We start from the raw sequence: 27,628 nt of genomic DNA, 5'->3' as shown, positions 1-27,628 counted from the left end.
AACTCAAATAACTTGCCCTTATTTCCTTTGTTTTCCTAGGGTTCCTTAAAAACTTAAAGCTCGTGTCTATTTCATCTTTTCTAATTATACTCAGTAAAGAGATGAGTTAACATACACAGAATTAAGCATGATTGTTGGACAGATTGTTCTAACACACTAATGGTATAATGGTTAATCTGAAATCTCTTGAGGTTGTTTTTGTCAGCTCTGTTGGAGAAAAATCTTAACTAAGCTGTTAATGCTGCCATAGCCCTTCATTTTAACACAAGCTTGAAAACATGATTTAGATTAGTTGGGGCAGAAAAATACACCATTTTATACTCAGAAAGATGCTTTTAAATGGAGACATCCACTGTGTTTACATTGGAGTTGACTTTGGTTCTGTTTTCTTTATTGGGAATACAGAGCAGTAGAGTTTTGGATCATTAAATGAACAAACGTGGTGATACAGTATTGACAAGCAAGACCTGAATTATGAGAGTAAGTGGTTTTCCACTTCAGGGAGTAGGAGAGAACAGGTACAAGATCTTCAAAGAAGAGAACCACATTATTCGGTCACCAAAAGGTTTTGGCTTCAACTCATTAATAGCTGGAAGGAGAGCTGTCCTGGTCAACCATCCATCATCTTCACAGCAAATCGGAATCGCCACAATTTTTCAAACTAATTGTAGGTATAAGAGAGAAAAACTTCATACTGACATTAATTGATCTGGATAACTACTAGTGTCCTCTATTCACAGGTTGGCAAAATCTTTAGAGTGACTGTTGGAGTAAGGAGCCTTTCATGTGCTCCCAGTTATTATATAATGCATAGAGGCTAGTAAGTGTTAGTCCTGCTAGGCCACCTCGTGCTACCCCTCGAAGACCACCTGGGGGAGGGAGAACAAGAAAAGATTTGTATTGCAAATGTCCTAACATCAAAGGATTAAATAAGTCTCATAAAATTGAGGCATACATTCATGTATATAAATAAGTCATCCTAAACAGGAGAATCAAAGTTTTAAATGTAATATCAGAAACCAAGACAAGTTCAGGAGATAAATTCCCTGAATCACTTGTTTAACATATATATTATTTTCATATTTAAAACCTTTTTTAAATATTAAAATATTTCTCAATCTGACTTGTTCCTATAACACTTAGAAAATATCTTATGCTTATTATTGAAATCCCAACTAGATCAATAATTTCCTGCTAGTCATATAGTTAAGACCAGCGGTCCCCAACCTTTTTGGCACCAGGGACCAGTGCTCTTAGGTGAATCTAATGCTTGGTAATCTGAGTTGGAGCTGAGGTGGTAATGCTAGCACTGGGGAGTGGCTGCAAATACAAATGAGGCTTCGCTTGCTGGTCCACCGCTCACCTGCTGTGCAGCCACCACATTCCTGAGGCCAAAGATGGATACCAGTTCGTGGTCTGGGAGTTGGGGACCCCTGGTTTAGACTTCACTGGCACTGTCAATTGATTTAAGGCTATAATATAAATAAGGAGACACCCTCTTTGGAAACAGCTTTTGGACTCTGCAGAGGTCCTGCAACTATTAACTTTGAAGACTCAAGAAGTAGTGCTGATAAGATGGCTATAATCAAGCTTTAAGTGAGGTGCTGATGAAGCACTAACTCACCTATCCTCCACTTCCCTTGTGTGTCAATCTACAACTAATGAGCAATAAGCACTTAGCATCATCACAACAGTTGAAAAATATTCAATGATTAGACAACTATTTTTGCTTAATGAAAAAATTTTTCATGTGGAAAAGGATTAGCAATAGATATTTTATTTGAAATGCAGAAACAAATGTTTAATCAGTTAACTTAAAATGGTTCCCAAGTCTAAAAGAGGAATCGGGGTACCCAAAGAAGCTTTTAAGAAGTGGCTGCTTTCTCTTAGTTTCATAAGTATGGACCATAAACCAGGCAGCCTACATTGTACCTATGAAGTAGTAAAAGGTGGAATGGAGCTGTGGTCTAGTGGTTACCTTACTAGGGGCCCTTTAGTTACAAACCAGTAGATGCTTATTAAACTGAGCAGACTTAAGATGTTTTAAATTACTGTTTTAAAAAATCAGTAAATTTTGTGAAATTCAGTGATGTTGCCAAGTTAAAACACTTCAGACCAACAATTTCTGCAATGATAGTCCTGCCAGGTGGCTTCAGCTGATAAAGGGCCACTCCTTCCAGGAGCCTCTCTAGTCTGAAGAGTTCTGATAGCTGACCTGCTTAGGCTTCCCCTATGAAATGCCCTAATTATCTTTCTTAAACAGACACAAACAGCTATATATAGATGATGTATGCGGTTTCTGTCAAATATGTGGGAGGGGGGATCAGAAACATTAAAAATATTTAAAGTAAATGGAAGATAGCTCCTTGAAATTGACATCATCTCTGTATCACCTTGCCATAGACTAGGCAGGGCAGCTGAATTTGCAACTGTATTCAATGTGGTTGAGACATTATAAAAGCAATGTATCCTCAATCAGCTAATTTAAAACAGTCTGCTCAGTTTAATAAGGATCTACCTCATATCTTTTACCAGTAAGTCAACAAAAAGTTGTATGGGCAGAAAGTAAACTATAATTAGACCAAATTCCTAAAACGGAAAAAATAAACTACGAAGTATAGAATAAATGCTAAGCTATCTGCAATAGCATTACTATGGCTCAGTGAGACCTAAACTTTGAGTGTAATGAGGGTTCTTTCAATCAGGTTATAAAAATTTAATACTCGAACCCATTCTGAATCAACAAAGCAAAAGCTAAGGTGGCCTCACTGCTGTTCATTAGTAGAAAAATGATGGCGGGTATGTAATTGAAAGTACACTGGTTTTTTAGATACTGTTTCCTGGGACAAAACATTCAACTTCAGACCAACTCACCTGGACCTTTAGTAAATTACTGATCCACAGGACTCTGAAGTCTGCCTACTGGTTTGGAAATAGCTGCAAAATGTTTCTGTCAGTTGGTCCTTTGCTTTGAGTGTCCTAAGAACATGTATTATACTTGACCCTTTTGGAAGAATTTTCATACTAGTTTTCAGCTATCAAATAATAAGCCTCCTAGGCATAGGCACTGGGATAACAAAATGAAACTGGGAACTATGAGGCTTTCAGATCTTTGGGACATCAGTGGCATACTAAGTGTTCATTAATAACAACTTATCTCCCAGAAAGCTTTCTACTTTCTGACCAAAATGAAACAAACTCAAGTCACTTTTCGAAGGCTAGGAAAAAGTTATTTCCAGCAAGACACCAAAAATATGCAGTGTCTGATTTACTAAGCACAGTTAATCCTGACTCAAGGGTAGCCTTTTATTACATATCAGCCATGTTTTAGTTTTAACTCTTTCCATTAATTCCAGGGTTTTCCAACTAGTTGATCTGTTAAAATTTGAGGACCTTGGCTTTAGGCTTTCTGTAATGAAACAACTCCTTAACTAAGCACAGGAAGTTGATTAGCAAATACACCCACTTTGAACACAGAGTAACCAATAAGGCCAATGGTCAGTCTCTCTAAAGCACAACAAATGTGAGATGTGTGTTTCACAGGTTTATCTTCTCTTTTCAATCCTTACACAGACTCTTCCAGAAAGGGCAAATATTACTTTTTCTAAACATGGAGAGATGAGGCCCAGAGTATTTAAATGCCTTGTTTGTGGGGCAGAGAGCTGGTTAGTGGCAGAGAATACACACTGAATTGACAATTACTCAGCAAATTTTTCTTAAAATGGCCAGAAAATCAGTATTTCAGGCTTTGAGGGACCAAAACCTATTATGTAGGTACTTCTATAACCATTTAAAATGTAACTTAAAAAATGTAAACCACATTCTTAGCCTGCAGACAGTGAACAGGCATCTGGCAAGCAAGGGCTGGTAATCCCTGCTTTACATGAATGGCCTTACTTACTGAGATGGCTACTAAACACTACTCAAAAATTTTTTGCAATAATTAACTTTAATAATTTTTGTTACTTATTTTTAAAAATGTGATAAAATACACATACAGTTTACCATTTTTAAGTGTACAGTTCAGTAGCATTAAGTACACTGGCATTGCTGTGCTACCATCACCACCATCCATCCCGAGAGAACCCTTTTCATCTACTAAAACTGGAACTTTGTACCCAATTAAACAATAATTTCCCACTGCTTCCCAGTCCTAGCCTAATGCCTAATTTAATTTTTATTATGTTGATACATCTTTGCTCACTTTTAATTTTTATTTTTATCAAAGTAGCCTACATACATAATTTTTAAAATCAAGATAGTATTCAAAGATTTTAGTGATACACAAAAGTCTGGTGCAATCCCCATCCTCACCCTAATTCCCAGTTCCCAAAGGCAATTAACTTTAATTCTTTGCTCTTTACTTTCACGTTTCTTTCAATGAACATTATTATCCTGCTATATCTGGATTTTTCAAACTTAGATATTGTCTATTGACTTCCTACTAGGAAAACTGTGTTAAGTCTTACAAGAATTATACAAAATGTGCTTATGGCAGAAAGGAAGTCAGTTGATTTATATAGGTTATCTCATTTACAAGTCTATGAAGAGAATGGAGGTCACCCTTGTTTTATAGACAAACTGAAATTCAGACAAGTTACTGTCTTGTTCACACAGCTTTTTAGTAATCTAGTGCTTGTCAAACCCAGTCTGATCCAAAGCCCACTGTCTTTCTCATCATAACATTGCCTCCAGGATAGAGAAAAGAGAAATCAGGGAAATTTCTTGAAACTGGTAATAAACAGCTGAGTTAGGGCTTAAGGAGGGATTGGATTTCAAATTTATCAGTTTGGCCATATGAATAAGGAAAGTATGGGAGAAAAGTTTGGAAAGACAGGATCACAGCATGAAGGACTAGGTGAGAAGTTTAAATTTAGGTTGAAAGGCAGTGTGTCGTCAAAGGTTTTTGGACAGGAGTATTCAAATTAAAACCATCCTTGAGTAATATTAACCTAGAAACAAGTAGATAAAATGGAATTGAGGTAGAAGCTTAAAATCAAAAATGGTCAATGAAAAATACTGTTGAAGTTAAGGGTGTGTGATAAAGGTCTGAACTCAGGTGAAAGGTGATGAACTTCACAAATGATGAAATGAGAGCATGGTGAGAGAAAGGTAGAAATCAAGGTGACTGGGTCACTTAGAAGGCTGTTTCCTATTTCCTTGTTTTGTTACATAGTGGAAGCAATGTGTGACTTTGAACAGCACAGCAGCTACCTTTGCTGGGCTTCCCTCACCACTGCCCCCCATCCATCTTTTTCCCTTGCGATCCCAGTTCTTCTATGCAAGACTAAATGCACTAATATATCTCGGTTGTTTCTGACTCCCCACAATACTGTGTCCTTTTAGGACTATTTTCCAGCAGATTCTTAGTCTTTTTGGTGGCTGCTTTTCTGTGGGTGGTAGGGAGTATCCCAGGCCCCTTTGAAAATCTTATGGACGTTTCAGAGGGTTTATCAATCCTGAGTGAACACCTCCTGGTATACACGCTATACTCAGAAGAAAGGTGAAAGTTTAACTCTGGAAGTGACAATAAACAATTTAAGGCTTATAAGTAAATGGAAATGCTCGTCTTTAGAAGGTAAGAATTAACTGATGTCCAGTTAAGCCAAATTCTTTACAATGGCCTACAAAGCTCTATCTTTTCCATGATTTGGTCCCTTGCCACTTTTATGACTTCAGATTCTAGTACTCTTCCCACTGTCTTCGAACTCCCACTCAGGGCCTCTGTTCTTGCTGTTACCTTTATCTAAATCACTTCCTCTAGACATCCAACTCACAAGCTCCCTCATCTGTCTTTGTTCAAAATATCACCTCCTTGAAGCCCATCTCAAACACCTTGTACATGTGATTTTGCATGTATGCCTTAGTTTGCTGTAGAATAAACTGCTAAATGAGAGACTGCTTGAGCAGAAGGATTTACATAAAATATTAATAACGCCAAATCACCTTTCAAAGTATTTGCTTACCTTTTGCCAATATGTGTCATGTACTTGTGTGTCATGTACTATCACTTTAAGCCAGTTGGTGAAAAATATATCAATGTTTTATTTTGTTTTTTTTTTTTTCCTGGTTGCCTGGAGATTGAGCAACTTCTGCTGTTTAACAGTCATTTGTATTTTCTTCTTAAATGTTTTGTCATATTTTTACTCCATTTTTGGGGGGTTATTGGTGTAAATGATTTGTTGAAATGTTTTATACACTATGACAATTAGTTCTTTGCATGTTATATACGTTACATGCATTTTTATTTACTGGAAGAATGTTGATGCCAGCAATAGAAATAAAGTTATCAAGAGACTCCTTTTGGCATATAAAATTTAATTTTGAAGGTCTGGCATTCATGGATAAATAATACCTTTTAACAATAACCCTGATCATAATTGCTTAATTTGATAAACTGGATTTGTGTATCTTTTTACTTTTACTTAGTTTTCTTTTATAAGATGACTGAGACTTCTTTATGGAAGGAATAGGATTAGCAGGTCAGGGATTTTCTGCAAGTGGGAAGGGAGCACCCATGTCCTAGTTTATGAGGCCTTGTTTTCTGCAGATAAGTGACCAGGCCTCTTAAATATTCCTAAGGATGATAAAACTACAGCTGGTCTTGTTCTGGTAGAACACTGGTAATTATTAAACATTTTCATATGCCCATGGAAATCGAATAATGACATTTCACACCCTCAGAAAAAATATTTATATAGTTTGTTAAGTAAGCATTAGGCCTGAACTAAAATCACATCATCAGAATTATTACTTTAAAAATTAACTCCTTTTTGCTTAAATTTTTTGGTTAAAATGGACAGCTATCCATTTTCTTATGTAATTTTCCTAATGACTTTTCTTTCTATTAAAGTAGATGTATACCTGAGTCATACTGCTTTCATTCTAAACTTTAAAAAAAAAAAAAAAAATCTATTTTTTAAGAATACATTGAGGATTGGAAAGATTTTAGGTCAGTAGGAATTAGCCATTCCCTGAATGAAAACTTTATTCTTCAACAGTTTATGCTGGCTCTAGACTAAGAGTGCCTAAATTCTTTTCCAAATCCAGAAGTAGAAGTTATATTTGTATTCCTGCTATACAAAATTCATAATTCTGTGCTTCGTCTTAAGTTTATTCCAAACCAGAAATCAATAAGAGACTGAATTGCTTTTGTTAGGCTGATTTTGATGTGCTGAGCCGGGAACTGTGAAGCTGGAATTCTGAGTCAGGAGATTATTTACTTCCTCTATGTTCTACAACTGCAATGGAAACTGCAATCGACTTGCCACCTGACACAGAATTAACGGATATTCTTTTCTGCTTTTTTCTCTGCTGAGCCAAGGACTTTCTGTTCCATAATTTATGTTGGAAATGTCCCAGGCTGTGTCATAAATGCTATATACTGCAAAAAATTCATTGTCACAAAAAGCTAGGCTCTCATTTCTCTTGATGATATTGAGTGTTCAGCCTTTTCCTTTCTGTCTTTTAAATATGCATAACGTCTTAAATTAGGTAATTCAGAACATTCTTATATCTAGGACTGCCCTTAATACAAGAAATGCCACAATGGCTTACCCTTAGAAAACGGAATGGTGGAGATTGAGCTGGAACTTCAGTGCCCATCCACTGGGGTAGAAGCAGCTCCCACTCAGCTCCAGCCATTTGCCACCATGCAATGTGAGCTTGGTGTTTTCCATTTATTCAAAAGAAGCTGGAATTCCAGATTTTTGTGTGAAATCTAGTTTTTAAATATTAATTTGATCTTTTTAAACATAGTTTGGGCCAATTAAACTCTTCCTAGCTGAGTGCCACCCTTGTGCTGCCAATTAAAGTTTTAAATTCTTTTGTCTGACCCTATAGACTGTCAATGTGAAAGTATTTTTGGGTTTTTAATAAGGTATTTCTATGCCAAAGTAACATTTTCATGGACATAACAGGTATTTGCCATCTTATTCTACCTAGGAGCTATTTGTAAACATACCCAAATGCACTACTAGAAGTTTTGTGATCTCTTAGGAATAAAATTCCAAATGCTATCTATTTTCAATACAGAAAAAGCTGCTTACTCTCATATATGTCAGGAATACTGACCTACTATGGAGACTTCTCATTTCTTTTTAGTAAAAATGAAGCAAAAATGCTACCTGATATAAATGATAGAGGACTTACTAAAAAACAGAATTATTTAATCAAGTGTCTAATACATAATAAAGCAATCAAATACTTTTCAGAGGCAGGCATATGGAACATATGCAGTTGAATTAAACCATTTAAAACAGAAATATGATGAAAAATTTGGAGCTGTCCCTAGTTATATGACATTTTGAAAAAGGTTGTCTTAATAGTGTGCTCACCTATAAAATTGGGGTGTGATTATCACTTCATAGAATTTTAAATGAAATAAGTTATATTAAGTGCTTATTGCAGGAAGTATAATCATAACTCAGTGAATATTAATTTTCTTTCCATTTTAGAGGAGAATTTGATATTTGATCTTCACCCAGATCGTTTTGGTTCAATTCTTAGAGCTCTGATTATTCTTTTCAAAACTGAATGATATTAGTTTACTTACGTTCATTCATAACAGTATTATTCACAGTAGCCAAAGGGGAAGCAACCCAAGTGTCCACAGAGACACAGAGAAACAAAATGCACCTATATGTACAACAGAGTACTATTCAGTCTTAGAAAGAAAAGAAACTGTGATACATGCTACAACATGGATAAACCTTGGGGACATTATACTAAATGAAATAAGCTGGTCACAAAAAGACAAAGACTCTATGATTCCACTTACATGAGATACCTAAAGTAGTCAATTTCATAGAGAGAGAAAGCAGAATGGTGGTTGCCAGGGGCTGAAGGAAGCAAGAAATACAACATTGTTTAAATGGGTAGAGTTTCAGTTTTGCAAGATGAAGAAAAGTTCTGGAGATTAGTTGTCTAACAATGTAAATATACTTGATATTACTGAACTATACACCTAAAAACGATTCAAATGGTCAATTTTATATTATGTGTAGTTTACTTCCCCCCCAAAAATCAAAAACAAAACCAAAACAACCACAAAGTTTCAGAGAACACTAGATTATAATGCAAAACAAAACAAAAAAATTATAGTTTCCTTTGAAAACTATGGATGAAAAGCATATTTCAAGTGTATTAAGAGAAAGCTCTCCAACAGTACCTGTACATTTATACAACATGCCCGTCATAGTTCCAGCTGCTACTGTATTGAGGTCATCTTCAGCACCTCGTGTTTTCTCAATGATGACACCAAATGCACTATAGAGTAAAGCTACAGGGGAGATGGAACTGATCAGTAATAAAAAAGTGACTGAAAGTCAGTATGACAATTATATTTAGATAAATGTATCCTACAGACATCACTCTGTAAGTATTCAAAGATATATAAAGAATGATCACTCAAACATTGTTTGTGATAGCAAAAGCCTGGCAACAAATAAATGCCCATCAAAGGGGGACTGATGCAGAAACGGACTTTCCATATAATGGAATACTATATACTCACTTAAAATAAAAAAGAGTAAGAGCTACATTCACTAATATGTAGCAGGCAGATGTGTACAACCCTAGATATGTAAAAAAGATGTTTGGAAATATTCAGAAGAAATAAATAGTAGGAAGTACCACTCGGGAGTCCCAGGAAGAATCTTAATTTTCACTTTTATTTATAATAGCTGTACTTTGGATTTAGAAACAAAAACAAAACACATCTACTTCTATTTTAAGAAAAATACAACAAAGAAAGGTGAGGTTTGGCCTTTGCACATGTAAATACTATAACACTGGCACTATTTAGTTTTAACAAGATCTTCCTCCAACCCACCCTTCTTCTCCTATACCTATAAAGATTCCTACCAGCCATGAATGCATTATTTTTCCTTACCTTTTCTGAAAATTGCCACATTTGACCCCTAAACATTATACAAAGCTCTCAGTCTTATAACTCCTTTTACAAAGGTTCTTGTTTCAACTTATTTAACTGAAACTGAACTTGAGCAGAACACTATGATTAATAATATTACAAAGGGAACACACAGGGTGATTGGCCATCCCTATCTGCTCAGGACTGAGGGTTTCCTGGAACATAGGACCTACAGTGCTAAAACTAAGTCCTGGGCAGAATAGAATGGCTGATCACTCTAGGTATATAAGCAATCAAACAGGAACAAAGGAAGGGGACTGTGTATGGGGGTGGAGGCAACTGGAGCATGAGTGGCATATGGAAGCAGCCATTTAGTAGGATCCCAAATATGAGTCTGACTTTACAGAGTGAAAATGTACTACTTCCAAATCCCATGAGAAGGCTGGGCGCTTATTGTGTCAACACGGGCTTTTTCTATTTTTCAGTAATAGCAAAAGCCTGGCAACAAATAAATGCCCATCAAAATGCCTATCCCTTACTTAATCTGCCACATTTAAATGATTTTCAGACTTTCGACTAAGTTATAAAGAAAACCTTGGATGTTAGGTCCTAAGTGCCTCGAGCAGGTTTAAGTCTTGTACTCAAGACTTAAAAATTGAGTCAATCATTCATAAACAATATACTATAAAAGCATTTGGCCCTGACTAACTACTACTAAATCACCCCTTGCTTAGAACTGCAAATGTTTTCATTATCTACAAAGGCCCTACTGCAACTCTGGAAATTAAGTCTAGGAATCTACTCAGATAAACAGAATGATGAATGGGCTATTAGAAAAACATAGCAAGATGGCTAGATTAACCTATCATATCTAACTACAGGACCTTGACCCTTTCTAACATACAAAGCCATTTGCTTTGGACCTAAATTATTTGAATTTCATTTAGTTAAAACATAATTTTATTCGGTATCTTGCTTGGGCAGAAGAATATATAGTATTTAAAAATATTTAAAACATTCAGAAATAGTACTCAAGATGGTATTAGCATCTGGCATTATTTTGTTGTGTAGTTTATGATCTTAAGTAGCATCTGCACTACTCAAGTGGACCAGAATTTTGGTTGATCAAATTATTCATGTTATGTGTACATTCTTTCTCTGCATTAATAATTTATTATCAAGTGAAATCTCAACTTACCCAGAGAACCTAGAGTATTAGCCCAAAGTGCCCCTTGCCTGGTCACCATGTTCAAAATCCTACAAGGGCAGAAAAAGAAAAAAATCTGTATTTAGAATCGATATTTCTCCAGTAATTTGAAAAACCATAATTGCAGCTATTTAAAAAATATAAACCCAATACCCAAAAGTTCCTTAATTAAAAAACTTAATACGTCTTCCGAATTCAGTAAGTCTGGCTTTTATTTTATAGAAAAATAAATGAAGGTAGGTTGAAATTTCCAACCTTTTTGGGAAATGAGTAAAATTCTTGTATATATACAATTATTAAATACATATCAACCATATAAAGGTTTTGAATGACAGCTTGCAATGTATTTTATAAAGTTCACAGAAATTGATCTGTGTAAAAAAAGTCATTATAACCAACGAACTAGCTTACAATTATTAAGTTCTATTTTTTTGGGGGGGAGTATATATTTAGAATAATAAGTAGATTTAAAGTATGGAATATTAGAGAATATAAAGTAGCATTAAAGATAAATACTCAAAGAGAGGAAAAAAGCAAACTAGAATACACAGAAAAAGCATACTCTGTGTTCGCTTCTAGACTAGAACTAAGCAGCCAAAGTGAATGCTTAGCATACTCTCAAGGAAGCACAGTTCTGCCTTGCACCAGTGTCAGACGCCACCAGAACAGTGACAGAGACAACTGGAAGAAGACAGGACATTCCTCTTCCAGCAGTGTAACACCATCACAGGAATGGTTCTGTCCAGACGGCTGACTACTGCTGGAGATTATAGAATTACAGTAACAAAGAGAAAAAGAACTCATTTAATTCATTTAAATTAATGCTCAATAATAAAAATTTGTATTACCTCTAAAAGGTTGTTTATGAAGTTTATTGTTTTTAATTATGTTACGTATTTACTATGTTAAGTTTAACACGTTGTTTTTACATTTTCAACAAGCTTTTAAAACTAATTTTCATTCTTGTATTGTTGATAGCACTGCATATCGGTAAAATTCTTTGGGATGCAACATACCTCCATTTACTAGGCCTTTAACTACTTCTCACTTTAATCATCTCTCAACAACCTTGAAAGGCAGAGAGTATAGAAAGCTTACCCAAGATCAAAACCAGTAAGTAATAAAACTAAGCTTTAAAGTTATATAGATCTGTCTGGCCCCAAACCCTATCTTCTTTCCATTTTTAAATGTTGTCTTCCTATCTACGAAGATCAGAATCATTATATATAAAAAAAAATAACATATAAGATTTTTAAAAAATGTAAACCAATTTCACTCTCCAAAAAATTAATAACTATTACTGTTTTAGTAAACAAAGGTTATCTTTTTTAGGAGACCTTCCACAATTTCAAATTGGTATTTAAAAACATTGAGGACTTGTTTCAGAATAATATGGAAGGGAGGAAGGAGATGGAACACAATTGATTCTGGTTGATAGATGCTGATGATGGGTTATGGTTCATAGGTGTTCGTTGTACTATTTTGTCTATTTTTGTTTAAATTAAAAATTCTCCATAATACAAAAAGTAAAAAAATTACTACAGGAAGGGAAAAATACTAAGAACATAAATGTAAGAATACTCAAGGATCTGGGCTAGTAAAGCAAGCGCTTTCACATAGTGACAATATGGAAAACTTAACATTGCCTTCAGGATTCCCAAGGTCTAATTTTAGCACACCTGCTGCCATCTGCTGGTTAAACAACAAACAATGAAGATGTAGTTTAAAGTGTCCTAAAACAAAATCATGAGCCATCAAAGACGTACCATAATTCCACTCACATGAAGTATAAAAACCTGCGAAACTAAATAACGTATTACTAAGAGCATACCAACAGGAACTGATCATGTTTATTTCTTAAGCAGGGTGAAGATATGCGTTATATACACTTTCTGGCCTTTTTAATTATACTTTCTCTTCTCTGCAAATCAATTTCCTCGAAGACTGTCTTACTCTTTTTGAAACAATCTCTAAGTTCTAGGCGTTTCATTTAAACTTTCTACAGGTTTCCATTTCAGAAATAAAGAGTAAAGTTAAGTTCAAGTCAAAAGTCAAATAATAGCAGATGTGGCAATCACTCTTATGTACTTATTTCTTCACTACCATTTCCTATGGCATGCTCCTGAACAATCCGAATAATGTATTTGCCTGAGAATGGGAAAGCTGAGAAATTAGATTGGGGTAGCACCAGCTGACTGAAGGACACCAACTCAAAAGTCACTCCATTCAAATACTTAAGACACAGTAACCTGATTCATTCCTTTTATTTTGAATAAAAAAATAATAAAATGACCAAAAAGTATATCAGTACTCTAAATATTTAAAATCTCAAGGCTGTTCTCATCAAGCCAACAGAGGAGAAGTTAATATTCAAACATCACTATATCAGATGATTACATGAGACTTACTGTACGTTTCTTGGTTTGGACCAGGCCATGTTCTGAGTTTCCTTCAATCCTAGCCGTAGACCGTTCATTGCCCCAAATGCAGCCCCTAGTAAATCATAGTAACAATTCATCCAAATAATACAGCTTTATATTAAAAAACAACTGTGCTTCTGATTCTTTTTTATTCTTATTTAATAAAAAAATATGAAAAATATTAATAATTCTTAAAACAACACTGAAAGCAATATTCAAATTGCTTTTGATTTTAAGCATCTTTGACTCCTTGGATTGAGGACACTTAAAAAAAAAAAGTATTATGCCCACCTGTCATACAACATCCTCCAATGGTAAAGAAGGCCAGTTCAAATCTGCCCCGAGTTTTATTGGCTCCAGTTGGTAAAATAAACTCATCTGTATCCTAAAGGGATAAAAATGAAAACCATGCTGAGCTCCTCTCAAGACAGAGTACTTTCAAGTTTTTTAATTTGTTGAAGTAATTTTTCTCAGGAAGTAAAACTAAAAGTCAACTATGCTCAAATAAAACTTTCTGCAACAATAGCAACACCTAAGTCAAAGTGAAATGAAATATATAACATATATTGTTATGCTCATTAGTTGTTAGGACAAATTAGTTAAGGAGGGATTCTTGCTCAGAACTGTGCTTTTCAATGTAAGTTTGACAGAGTGTACATAATTTGCCTTATTTAATGATAAATTTGAAGCAACAGTGCAACAGAGTTTAGGAAGAACAGCTCTAGAGAAAAGTAAACTGAAAGCTATGAGAAGTAGTTGATAGAATCAAAGTCTGGAAAGAAAAAATAACTTTCATTCTGTAGCTACTATTTATAAGCACAATTTTAATATGTGTAAGACCAAATGTTCATAAAAATAACTATAAAAACACAGCAGCTTGTATCAGTTATGCAAGAGCAAAATTATCTTAATAATTATTCCTTTGTTAATCTTAGACAGCTATAAACCCTCTTTCCAGTAAATGCATACACGAAATTTGGTATGAACCCCTTGAAGCTCACCTAAGAATCCTAGGTTGAAAAATGCCACTATAAGCACAATATGATTAATATACAATTTAAAATTTATGAATTTTCCATTTTATATTTTCAGAGCATGGTTGACCATGTGTAACTGAAACGACCTAAAGCAAAACCATGGGTAAGGGTGGGGTGACTGTATAGTTTCAGTTATATGGGGTTATGGATATAGTAGAGTTATGGATATAGCAGGTGGTAATGGCTGTACAATATTACAAATGTATTTAGTAACACTGAATAGTACACTTAAAAAGATTTAAGATGTTAAATTTTACATTGGTGTATTTTATCATAATTTTAGAAAATGGAAAAGAACCAAACCCCCAAACCCTTTAAAGGGATTTAATCAACTAGTGTTAGGGAGAAATGCAAGCCAAATCGCTACAGTTTATGAGAAAAAAAGGGTAAACAGATATGAGAAACTTGGTGCCTCCAAAAGTATCTGGCATTTAAAATTTTTTTAATGGGAAAAAAAGCACTTCACCAGTAAAATTATAAAAGGCCTAGTTTTGATCTTACCTGCACAAGATATCGTGGATCCACATTTAAATAAGGTGACAGAGGGTTCATACCAGTCACTAGAGAGAAAACAAAGCATCATATTACAACAAAAATGTTAAAGTTATTTTATTTCATGTCAATTCTGCTTTTGTTTTACATGTCTTGAAATTTTGATTTACAGGCTTACTGAATGTGAAATTTTCCCCCACTTTTCCATATTTTCCTTCTTATCTGGCAATTCTGGGGTTCTTCCTCCTGGGGTCCTCGATCCCAAACCAGGTCTTACACTGGTGGCTGAGGATCTCATGCAAAGATGATATTGGCAGTAACATGGATCAAATAATCAATGGAGCAGGAAGCATAGCCTAGGTCTATTATAAAGCTAATTTCTTTCTACTTTGCTAAAAGAGCTTGACAACTGTACAAAGACTGACAAGAAACCAATGAATTTCAAAAAAATACAGTGTTTGGGTTATGTGTTGTATGTAAATATTTTATGGCAGTTCTTTCAGATCTTAGTGTTAACAGTTGCTGACAAAGTTGATTTACCATGGCAGTGTAGAGAATTCTTTGGTCATCACCATAGGGACGGAGGTCGGGGCAAAAGAAAATGGAAACTCATGAGGGCCAGATTCGAATCCCATTAACTTTGAAATTAGAAAACTCTATCAAAGAAAATCAACTTTCTCACATTTAAAATTTAATCTTGGGATCCTTCTTTATCTCAGTTGTTTGCAAATCTATGCATTACCCATGGCTGGTCTTTTCATCAACTGAAAAGTCCTATTAGTTCTATATTCAACAGCTACTTTGTACTGTTACTTATCACTTTTATTGCTACCATCCTAGTCCAACCATTAAATCTCAACTAGACTACAGTAACAATGTCCTACCTAACTGGACTCCTCACTTGCTCTAGTCCCTTCAATTCACTTTCTACATAGCAACTAAAGTGATTTAAGAAAAGGAAACGAGCCTTAATAGCTGTCATTTACACTTATAATCAAATTCAAACTCCTTACTATGGCTTACAAAACAAATCAGCTACCATTCTTTGCCCTGCTGATCTCATTATCTCCTACCACTCCAAGTCCCTTGAAAGGCTACAGATACATTGACCTAACAGTTGTTCTTCAAACATGCCAAGTTGGTTTTTTTCCAAAGACATTTGTATTAGACATTTTCACTGGTATACTTGCCTCCTATCTGGCATTTGTAGTATATTCAGGTCACAGCTTAAATGCCAATACCCCTGAGTAGCTTTCCCTGACCTATTCTAAAATGGCTTTCTGCTCCCATCACCATCTCATGATCCTGTTTTATTGCCTATACACACTCATAACTAATTGAAATGTTTTTGTTACTTGGCTCACTTCAATAAGAAGTAAACTCTCATGAAAGCAGCAGCCATTTTTTTTTTTTTAAATTGCTGTAGTCCTGCACCCAGAAAAGCCACTGGCCCATTATAGGTGCTCAATGGTGTTCACCCCTTGATCTCTCATTTTACCTTCAAATCTTAATCAAATTAATGTAACAATGCTTTGCCATATTAAGGCAGCTCCTAAGATTTGTAATAAACTGTGTTCTACGGTTTTTTTTGACACAGGTTACACTAGGAACTTAAAAGGGCTTTATTGTTGAGCATAAAGGACCTAGAGAAACAGCACAGGAATTCTCAAAAAAGAAAACAGTTTTATACAGCACTTATTCTCCAATTTCCTACTATCTTTAAGTTCAAGTTCTATTCATCCAGTCGAAGACCCATAGTCCGAAAGATTCGGAATACATATTCATAGGATTGAGGAGAGGGCACAGATATGGTTTTCATGCTTCTGCATCCTCCATCTTGCATTATTTCCTAAAACTCTTTCTTCATGTCTGTGACCTTTAAAGTGCAGCTCACTTACCAGTTCCTCCAGCTGTCTCGACTCATATTGCTTTCTCGCCTACATAGGTTGAGTGTTTTGATCTGAAGGCTACTTCGTGGTTTAGAATATACGACTTCGAGCTAAAATGTTTTCTATGGAATCGCTATTTGAAGTGCATTTACTTGCAGAGCTGGGTCCTCCTCTTAACCTAGCGCCCAGCACACAGGAATGTGTGAGGAGATAGATAAGACACAAAGCTTGAATATAAAAGGAAGAAAACATGCAACATTTCCTGAGTCCAGGTCAACCAGAGAGGTTCTTGGGGATCCATGGCTTCAAAAACTCGTTTCAATCTTGACAATAGCAGTGCAGACACACTAACCCCACCACTGATACAGGCTGGCGGGCCAGGCCCCACCAAAAAAGGAGAATGGGGGACAAGGCGCGCTGCACATCTGGTGTAGTAGCAAAGGAGCAGTAAGAAAAGTTCGCAAGCTAGGCCCGATACTTACGCGGGACGCCAGCCAAATCCGCGTGCGAGTAACCGGCTCCGCCGGCTCCGAAAAAGCCGGCCAGTCCTCCTGTGGTTTTGTTGCCGCTTCCCCCGCCGCCCTCCATGGTGTTGCAGCAAATTGCCCGTCAGCTTCTCACCGCCGTCTCAGGCCGGGGTCGTCTGTACCGCTATTGCTCCTTAGTAACAGCGGGTAGACGGGAATTACCACCGACTCTTCCACACGCTGACCTTCCGGGGGCCGGTGCCCGCTAAACCTCACACTTCCACTTTGCGACAGTGTACGGCCCCGGAAGCCGAAAGCGCCTGACGGCAGCTTTCCGGTGGTGGGAAAGTGAACCAAGCCAGAATCAGAGCGGCGCGTCGTGAGGCAGGCGGGTTACCTGTGGATGAGGGAAGGCACTCGACTGGATAGGGCCTGGCTCGGGAGGGCGGCAGAGAAGCAACTGCAGAAGCAGGCAGCGGCAGAGAGGGAATGGTGCCCGGAGGCGCCGAGAAGGAGGCACAGTCCGTCCCTCAGGGTTAGTGAATGAGGCTCTCCGCCCGGGCCGGCCCGGGGACTGTTCGCTGCGGGTCCCAGCATGAATGCAGGCCCCGGCTGTGAGCCCTGCGCCAAGCGACCTCGCTGGGGTGCCTCAGCAACTTCTCCGCCGGCCGCCTCAGACGCCCGGAGCTTCCCCAGCAGGCAGAGACGCGTCCTCCATCCCAAGGACGCTCCGGTGCTGTTCAGGGTCTCACCCTCGTCAGGCTGCGTCCCGGGGCGGGCGGGACCGCACAGAGGCAGCACCACCTCGCTTGGTACGTGGGGGAAATAAAGGTCTTTGTCCTTCGCCTCGGCCTAAACCTCTTCTTGGTCTTTGAGAACTCGGGGACTCCAGTCGCCTTGTGGTCTAGTGTGCACCAGTCTAAGGTCCCCTTGCTGAGCCACCAAGGCTATCAGTGGGGGAATGGGAACTGATTTTTCCCGTTGCGATTGATGGTGTGAGAAACCCTGATGAGCACTCACGGGAAGGAAAATGGCAGGAAATTCCACCTGTTTGCTTTCCTCGGGTTTGACTGAGAAATTATCATAGCCGTTAACATAAGTCTGTGTATGTGAAGCTTCAGCCTCTAGATCGAAAGACAGATAAAAAGAAAGTCACAAATTTCCTCAATTCAGATTCCAGGTCCCTGGGTGCAAAGCTGTTAGTCTTCTCTGGCATTATACTTGACTCGCATACAGTGTCCAAGTAGAATAACTTGATCTCTGTTTTCATACCCTAAAATTTTTCAGGAGAGGTAGACAATCAGAAGAGGGTGATGGATGTTTTGATAGATGAGGGACAGATCGTTATGGTGGGAGTCAGGAGTACCTAATCTAGTGGGATCAAAGGTAATCTAGAAGATGAGATGCTTAGTCTGAAGACTGAAGAATGATGAATTAACTAGATGAAGAGGAAGTAAGGAAGTGTTCCCACAGTGCAGCTGATTCATATTGTCAAGAGAGATAAGGGACTGAGAGAGGTAGGCAAAGATCAGATCATATTGGGACATGTAGGCAGTGCTTAGGGTTTTGAGCTTTAAGGGCAATGAAAAGCTATTAAAGGATTTTCTGTAAGGGGGTGACTTGATCAAATATATACATATATATATCTTTATCTTTTTTTTCGGGGGGGAAGAGGTGAATGTCCCTGTCACTGGTATGTGAAAAATGAAGAATGGATTGAAAGGGAACAGAAGTGCAGGCCCAAGACTTCTTAAGGAGTTAGTCTAGGTGGGAGATAACTTGGCTGTGGGCAGTAGGGAAAGGAAGAAGTGGTTGGAGTCAGGAGAGAATGGGGTACGTGGGTTTGTATAGCATAAAAAGTTTTTCTGTGCTGTAAATATAGATTTGGGAGTTCCTGGTATAAATGTAATTGATGCTATGGAAGTAGATGAGATCATATAAAGCATGTAGAGAAAATAATGGTGACCTAAGTAAGAACAGAAACTTTAGGAGCACTACCATTTAAAAGTAGCCTGAAGAGAAGCAGCCAGAGAAGTAGAAGGAAAGCCTGGCTTTAGAGAATTGTCTGGGCAAAGGTCAGGCAGTCCTCAGGTGAATAGTACACACTTAGTTCTCTCAGGACTTAGAGGTAGTGGGGAGCAGACCTAAACTAAGTATTGAAGGATGAGCAGAATTTGTTGTATAAATCAAAGAAAGGACATTATATAGGCAGAGAGAATAACGTGTAAAAGGTAGGACTGGAGCACAGAATGACATCAGTGTCAAATGAAGCAGAGAAAGACAAGAGCTTACTATAGACAAGTGCCATTTCAAGGCATTTGGACTTTATTCGGTGGTTAATGGGGGAACCACTAAAAAGCTTTTACAAAGGGCGATACCATTTGGTTAATATTTTAGAAAAGATGGCTTAGGCAATGGCCTTTGGACTTTTCTGACTACAACCCACAGTTTAAATTTCACCTGGTACACAGAGTAAGAAAAATACGTAAACTGGTAAATATGACATATTTATAACAAATGTTTCATGAAATAGTACCCTTACTATGCATGATACATGCTTACGTTGTCTGAATTATTTCATTAAAAAATGGTCATTTTGTATTTTGTAAAACACTGGGTTAGAGAAAGTCAAGACTGTAGACAAGGTGACCAGTTGCAAGAAACAAGTGCAGTTGCCCAGTAAGTGATATACCTTTCTTTTAATGTTAGTGTTGTTTTTGAAGATGGAGAGTAAGGTGGTTTTAAGATTTGGGTTGTAGATTTCAGAGGACTTGAAGAAGGAGAGTGGAGGGGAGAGGGAAATAAAGATGACCTCCAGATATTGTGTCTGACTTCTGTGATGGGCTAATTTGTCGTCCCATTAACTTTTATTTACATATAAAGGAGGAGGAGTTAGTTGCAGGTGGTGGTGGGGCAGTCAGTCTTCACGGGTTGTATCTTCTGATTTCCTGCAGAAAAATTTTCTACACAAGAGGAATCAAATCAATACTTGACTGTAGTTTATGTAAATAATTTCAGTGTACCTGGCACAAGACACCAATTAACACAATGTTCAAAGTCTAAATTTGTGTCAAAAACTTGTTTCAAATTTTGGAGTTTTTTTTAGGAACTTGGTATTTAAAATGTTTAAATATAGTCATCCTAGGAGATGTAGATGAGATAGAGAAGTGGATATTTATTCAGTATCCTTAAGTTTTGTGTTATTCATCGGCCTGGGATTATTATATTGATTGATATCTGCAAACCTGCATATAGGCAGAACTCAGCATGCTATTCACATTCTGATGGGAAATGGTTTATCTAGTTGTATTGCTACTGGAGCTCCCCTTTTCTGCCTGTTAAAACTACCTAGAGTTTCTCTCCCCATGCCAAGTGTATTGGCGAATGGGGGACTGGAGCTAGCTCGTCCCCTATCTCCTGTCATTCTTTCAGCCTCGATGCTGTCAAAAGCATCTTCAGATCTCTTTCCTCATCTCAAAAATTTACTGTCCATTGATCTTTGCTCTCACCTCATCCTTCCCATATCTTGCTGCTGCTGGAGGAAAGACACTTTTTGTGGAGATGGAGTGAGTGTTCCTTTGAAATGCAGATGAATTTTACTGATTTTGTGCCTTTCACTTATATCTACAACACCTAATCGAATGATTTGCTCATTGAAATATAGTGGTTACTGAGTGATGTTACAAATGAAATTATGTGGAAATAAAGTTGGAGAACTGATATCAGTGAAAAAAGAGATTGGGTGGAAGTGTTGGAAGAGAATTCATTTGTTGAGTTTCTGCTCTGTGAGACTGGACACTTACTATTTTCTCTCATTGGTTTACATAAGCTTTGGAAGTAGAGACTGTTAACCCCATTTTATAGGTGAGAAAATAGAGGCTCAAAGAAATGAAATACTAGTAAGTGACTGAGCAAAGATCTCAATCTAAGATCTTGTTTGACTCCAGGTCTTTATCTTTTTCATTACCTCCTATTGCCTCCCTTTTTGTTTCCAGTGATTATTTCTAGTTAAAAGAAGGAAATTCCCATGAAACCTGGGGAGCATCATTTTATGCTTACTTAAAGAATAAGAAGGATAAAACTGAAACAATCCTGTGATATGTTTCGAAAGGAACCTTTGGAAGCCAGAAGTAGTCGTATTAGAAAGAGAACTAGGCACACATTTCTCTGGGTTCCTCAGAAGGACTGAGGAAAGTTTTATTAGCAAGAAATACTGGTTCCTCACCCGTTGCTTTTTCTCCTTCATCCTGTTTCAGGCTTAGGAATGATAATAGGAAGCCTGAAGCTAGAGAGGGAATACAGACTCAGTATTAGAACTTCAGGAGAGAGTGCTCCTTTACACTGGAACACTTCATAGTTTTTTATGAAATGATCTTGTATGCAGCCTTTTGGTTCCATAGACTTGTCATTGGAGTACTATGTTTCATGTGTGTTCCAGGAACCTAGCTATTGCATACCATTTAATTCTTACATTTATGGAAAAAAGTGTTTTAAATTTTGCATTGACTCAAAAAATGATTTTTTTTGGCTCATAGCTGGTTTGTAATTTGAGGATTTTCTATACTTGCTGTATTTGATATAATGAAATTAAATGGAGAAGATGGAACTATAGAAAGTCTCAGAATGAAGTGTTTCATCTTCTTACTGCTTTCTAACTTAAACTACTTTTTTCTCTGAAGCCTGATTTGCTGTAGAAGTACTAACAACAAAATTGCTGAAGTAGTGGTGTTTAACAAGAAATACCAAATATATGTAATTACATTTTTGAGAGAAACTATTTAAAAAATACTAAAAGATTTTTATTAGTTGGAATGTTAGTTTTTTGTGGAAGGTACAAATTATGTGGCTCTCAATTAGGGTAAATAAGCTGTTGCTTTTCATATATTTGGGACAGCATCTGTTTTGCTTATGTTATTGTGTTTGAGGTGACACAGGGAGATGAGAATGAATGAATCTATGACTTAAGGGGCCTAGATTCTTACAGTGCAATTTAGACAGTAGTTGAGAATGTTCAAGATTTTGTGTTTCTTTATACTAAAATATTATATATATTTAATCTATATGCAGTACATTGACTTTTGAAAACATGCTTATTTCTAATGCTTATATAAATTGTGGCTCTCATCATGTTGCATCTCCCTCTAATGAGCCATCAGTTCTATTTTTGCTATTGGCTGCTGGTCATTTCTGTCTAGTTATCTCTTTGGCATCTCAAATTCAGTATGTTCAGAATTGATCTAAACATATTTTCTCCCTAAATCCAGTTCTCTTAATCTTTCACATTTCTGTTTAATGCGGTCACCATCCTTCAGGTCTCTCAGGCTTAAAACTAAATGTCACCTTTAACTTCTCCTATGATTGTAAAGTCCATAATGACTCTCCCTTCTCAACTTTTACTCTCAATTCTCACATGGATTAGTTTTGGTCCTTAGTCAGTAGTTCTCGAACCTAGTTGATCATCAAAATCACTTTTTGAAAAAAGTACAGATTCTAGCTCCTCATGCCTCCATCATTATACATGTAGACTCTGATTTAGAAGGTCTGAGTGTGGCTCTGGGATTTATTACCAGCCTCCTGATGATTTAGATAGTTTGGGAACCACTGACATAGACCAATAGCTTTCTCTCTGGTTTCTGCAAATGGGCTCTTTCATCTTGCCCCTTCAGTTTGTCCTCCAGGCTACATGTATCGTGCATGACTGGGAACTTCCTAGATTTGAATTCTGGAATTACAGCCCTTATGTGACTTTTGACACTTTCTCGCATTGCTTGAGTGTGGAAAGAAGTGATTAATCTTCATTTAACCCACAGAACCTAGCATAATGTCTTACATGTATATATGCTGCTATAGGTATTTTCTTTTTGAAGGTATGTATGCATATACATTATTGTTTTGTTTTGTGTTTTTTTTTTCACAGTTTTCAAACAAAAGACTATTACTAGTTGGATGGACACTAAAGGAATCCAGACAGCTGAATCAGAAAGGTATAGAAACATGCCAATATAGAGAAATTAATAACATGATAAATGGATATTTTGTCTCGCTTCATGCTATTTTCTCTCTTTGCTTTTCCATTTTTCTTTATCTACATTTATTCTTTCAGTTTATAAATAATAAATTTTTAGTCTCCTCTATGCCAGGGACTCTCCTTTATACTTTAGATACAGAGATGAAGGAGACATCGTCTCTGTCTTTAAGATACTTAAGTGTAGTGGTGGTGACAGATACAAAAACACATGATTACATTAAGTCTTCACTTAAAGTTGTTGATAGGTTCTGTATCTTTAAGTGAAATGACATGTAACGAAACCAGTTTTAATAGCCCAATTGATAATAATCAAGAGTTAGGTTCCTACTGCATCTTATCAATGTTATAATAAAACAACATTGAACGAAACGTTGTTCGAGGACCTGTTGTATTACATAGTGTAGTAAATATAACAGTGAAGGTATAAATAAGGAACAGTGGTGGTTAGCCTATAGAAAAAGCAATCTGCTTTACCTTTGCAGGAAAGACTGCACAAGAAGTGAGTAAATTTAACATTTTACTCTAGCAGGTATTTGCTAGGCATACAGTTGGAGAAAGGGCATTATGGGCATATGTGCAAAGTCATAGAGTCATGAAAGAGAATGCTGTATGCTCAGGTAATCATAAGTAGTTTATTGCTGTGACATTGTGGGAGTGTGGTTGAGTATGTGGTTTTTCTGAATCATAAGTTCTTTCTCTGATAAGTTCTACTGTATCATTAGTTCTTTCTGTTTTCTTATAGTTTGCATAGTAAAGAAAACAACAATACAAAAGTAGAATCTGTGATGAGTTCTGTACAAAAAGATAACTTTTATCAACAAAACATGGAAAAATTAGAGAATGTTTCTCAGTTAAGTACTGATAAATCACCGGTTGAAAAAAGTATACAATATTTGAACCAGCATCAGACTACAGCTATCTGTAAGTGGCAGAATGAAGGGAAGTATACAGAACAGCTTTTGGAACATGAACATGCAACAGTGACTCTGGTACCAGAACGGTTCAGTAATGCTAATGTTGATCAGTCACCCAAAAATGATGATCACAGTGACACAGATAGTGAAGAAAGTAGTGATAATAAACAATTTTTTATACCTATGAAGCTTGCAAATGCAAAGCAGACTGTAGGAGATGAACAGGCCCGAGAAGCCGGAAGCCACCAGAAGTGCAGAAAGTCTTGCCATCTTGTGGCAGACTGTGCAAGTTGTCAGCAGGAAGAGATAGACGTGGTACCAGAGAGTCCCTTGTCAGACATTGGCTCTGAAGATGTCAGTACTGGACTGAAAAATGCCAACAAATTGAGTAGACAAGAAAGTAGCCTAGGAAATTCTCCTCCGTTTGAGAAAGAAAGTGAACCTGAGTCACCAATGGATGTAGATAATTCCAAAAATAGTTGTCAAGACTCAGAAGCAGATGAAGAGACAAGTCCAGGTTTTGATGAACAGGAAAATAGCAGTTCCTCCCAAACAGCAAATAAACCTTCAAGGTTCCAAGCAAGAGAAGCTGACACTGAATTGAGGAAATGGTCCTCTGCTAAGGGTGGTGAAATTCGATTACATTTCCAATTTGAAGGAGGAGAAAGTCGTGCTGGAATGAATGATTTAAATGTCAAACTACCTGGAAGTACTTCTAGCCTGAATATAGAATGCAGAAATTCCAAGCAACATGGGAAAAAGGATTCTAAAATCACAGATCATTTCACGAGAATGCCCAAAGCAGAGGAAAAAAGGTAATTTTTTCTGTCAGGAGTATTTCCAGTAGTGTAATACATTTTATAATTTTGTAAGGGAGTTTAGCAAATTTATGGTTTACACTGAAGCAAAGAAACAGTTGTGTTTCTTGTTAACTATTTATGCTAATTTTAAACCTAGAACTCAAAATTTTAAATTCTAAAAAGGCCAGAAACAGAAAACAATAAATAAATATTGTTAATTAGATTTTTGGTTTCATGAATTTCCTTTTGAAATTTATGTAAATTATGAGAACATAAAAATATTTGATTGTTAGTAGCTACTGTCTATTTGGTCATTTTCCTAGGGCATTGTATAGTGCATTTTCTCTAATGCTCTGATGGGCAGGCAGATGGTATTACACTCCACAAATGAGAAAACTGAAATTTAGGTTAGAGAATTCACTGAAGTTATATAATTTGGGATTTAAATCCAAGTTTGTTTAATTACAAAAAAAAATTTAATTATGATTTTGTAATTATCCCATATGGAATCTTTTGAAGCCCACTCTGTATAATTTCTGTGATTTTTTTTCTAGCAAGATTTTTTTTCTAGTAAGTTCATTTCATTGAAAATTACTCTCTAGAGTCCTAAGAAGTAGCTGATACTATGAACCATGATTCATTTGGCAGTCCCATATTCTTACATGGTTCTGTTTTCAGAAGAGGATTTAACGTATGTTTGGAAATTCCTGCCACAGACTATTGAAATTAAGTTCTTGGGTTTTACTATAAGCTATATAAGATTTTTTTCGGTTTTTTTTTTTTTTTGTAATTATCAAGGAGAGAGAACAAGCTTGACACATTTTAAACAATAATGGTCTGGGTAAGTTTTATATTTGTATCCAAATGAATTTAAACAGTAAGTGGTTTGTGACTGAATACTTTTGTTTTGACCTTAGAAAAGAACAATGTGAAATCAAATATCAAAGAACAGACAGGAAGATCCCTAAATACATTGCGCCTCACCTTTCTCCAGATAAAAAATGGCTGGGAACTCCTATTGAGGAGATGAGAAGAATGCCAAGGTGTGGGATCCAGCTGCCTCTCTTGAGACCTTCTGCCAATCACACAGTAACTATCCGGGTAGGTATTACTTATTACCTATAAAGAGAGACTTTTAAGTCTTTATTTCTTATAATACTTATTAATTATAAGTATTATAATTGGTCTGTGAAAAACAGACCAAGGCATAGAAAGTACTTCCCTTTTCTGCATATATAAAGTACTGAGAAGTCTACAAAATGGAGAAATATGATAGGTTACTTAACGTGGTACTTAACAAATCCATAAGATGAATCATTGTCAGCTGATGAGGAAATTGAATTTGTCTTTAAGAAAATTCATTGGATTCTCTTTTTAAAAATATTGACTATATTTATTGAGCACCCACTACATTGTTAGTTATTGGATTGCTTTCTAAAATTCAGAGTTGTATTCAGTATCCTCAAATCATTCTCTAGTTCAGCCCTCTTTTCTAAGCTTTAGATTCTTCTAGACATCTCCATCACTGTTCCACAGGTATCTCAAACTTATGTCCAAAACCAACCTCATTTTTTTTATTGTGGTTAAATATATATAATATAAAATTTACCATTTTAACTATTTTTAAATGTATGTTTCAGTGGCATTAGTATATTCAGAATATTATACAACCATTACCAGTATCCATTTTTAGAAATTTTTCATCATCCCACACAGAAACTTGGTACCTACTAAAGAGTAACTTTCCATTCCTTGCAAGCCTCTGGTAACCTCTTTTATACTTTCCGTTGGTTCTTTTATAAAATACAACTTTATTGAGGTATGTAAAAGTTACTTATTTTAAGTGCTTAATTCTGTAATATTTAATGAATTAACCGAGTTAGACAACTATCATCATAATCCAATTTTAGAAGATTTATATCACACGTTGGATAGTTTTGGTCATCTCATTTATTAGTCAATCTCTATTATAGATTTTAAAAAACTCCTTTTATGGTACAGCTTAGTCTAGATGTGATCAAATATTTTGAAGTACAGAATTCTTTAGCATGATTGAAGGGGGAAATGACTTTTAGCAGGGTGGTGGGATTTGAGCTGAGTCAAAAGATAAGCAGAAATTTCTGAGAAAGTGAGTTCTAGACAGATACATAATGTTTATAAGAAAAGACTGTGTAGTTGAAAAATTTGTTTTAGGAATGGAAAGCAATTGGTTTGCTAGAGCTTAAAATTTGGGTGGGGAATGGTAGAAGAGGAGACTTGAAAAGTGGATTGGGTTCATATTTTAGAGGGCTTCATGTGCCAGGAACTGGACTTGACTCTATAGATATTGGATATCATAAAATGTCTTTGCAGACAAAAGTCGTGCCGTAGCAAGATTAATCAGACCGCTAAAAGGTAAAAAAAAAAAAAAAAATTGAAATAAGGATCCATTGGAAACAGGGAAAGGTAATGAAAAACTCAGATAAGAGAGGAAAAGTGAGGAGATAGTAATTATCAAATTGTG

General features: G+C 36.4%; 2 protein-coding genes and 1 non-coding gene across 6 annotated transcripts in view; 1 reads left to right on the top strand and 2 right to left on the bottom strand.

The window, feature by feature from the left end:
- Window positions 1-357: 357 nt before the first annotated feature.
- On the bottom strand, window positions 358-17,658 carry LOC120609658 (mitochondrial import inner membrane translocase subunit Tim23). Its single transcript, XM_039872397.1, has 7 exons — window positions 17,399-17,658; window positions 15,037-15,095; window positions 13,790-13,883; window positions 13,487-13,571; window positions 11,070-11,128; window positions 9,170-9,280; window positions 358-869 (listed from the first exon to the last, which is right to left on the bottom strand). Exons 1-7 carry the CDS (start codon window positions 17,502-17,504, stop codon window positions 754-756), a joined length of 630 nt encoding a protein of 209 aa, XP_039728331.1. The 5' UTR covers window positions 17,505-17,658; the 3' UTR covers window positions 358-753.
- LOC120609778 (small nucleolar RNA SNORA74) lies at window positions 11,643-11,843 on the bottom strand. The gene has a single exon (XR_005654838.1). It is a non-coding gene; the product is annotated as a small nucleolar RNA SNORA74 (small nucleolar RNA).
- A 17-nt stretch (window positions 17,659-17,675) lies between the features above and the next one.
- PARG (poly(ADP-ribose) glycohydrolase) overlaps window positions 17,676-27,628 on the top strand; it is a 114,585-nt gene continuing 104,632 nt past the window's right edge. Inside the window, exons 1-4 of one of the 4 annotated variants that reach the window (XM_039872382.1) lie at window positions 17,676-18,195; window positions 23,301-23,367; window positions 24,154-25,140; window positions 26,043-26,226. In XM_039872382.1, coding sequence (XP_039728316.1) covers window positions 17,979-18,195; window positions 23,301-23,367; window positions 24,154-25,140; window positions 26,043-26,226 — 1,455 coding nt within the window. In that variant the 5' untranslated portion in view covers window positions 17,676-17,978. The remainder of the gene's footprint in view (window positions 18,196-23,300; window positions 23,368-24,153; window positions 25,141-26,042; window positions 26,227-27,628) is intronic. The other 3 variants (XM_039872384.1, XM_039872383.1, XM_039872385.1) reach the window with 3 other exon arrangements.

The sequence above is a fragment of the Pteropus medius genome, unplaced genomic scaffold (assembly GCF_902729225.1).
Source record: "Pteropus medius unplaced genomic scaffold, Ma_sr-lr_union100, whole genome shotgun sequence".
Classification (NCBI taxonomy): Eukaryota; Metazoa; Chordata; class Mammalia; order Chiroptera; family Pteropodidae; genus Pteropus; species Pteropus medius.
Note: the sequence above shows the minus strand (reverse complement) of the source record. Positions and strands in the feature narration are given on the sequence as shown.

Coding starts and splice junctions, on each gene's coding strand:
- LOC120609658 (XM_039872397.1), bottom strand. CDS start 17,504: ATGGAGGGCGGCGGGGGAAGCGGCAACAAAACCACAGGAGGACTGGCC. Junction 15,096..17,398: donor GGATTTGGCTGGCGTCCCGC/GTAAGTATCGGG, acceptor TTTTCTCTCTAG/TGACTGGTATGAACCCTCTG. Junction 13,884..15,036: donor ATCCACGATATCTTGTGCAG/GTAAGATCAAAA, acceptor TTATCCCTTTAG/GATACAGATGAGTTTATTTT.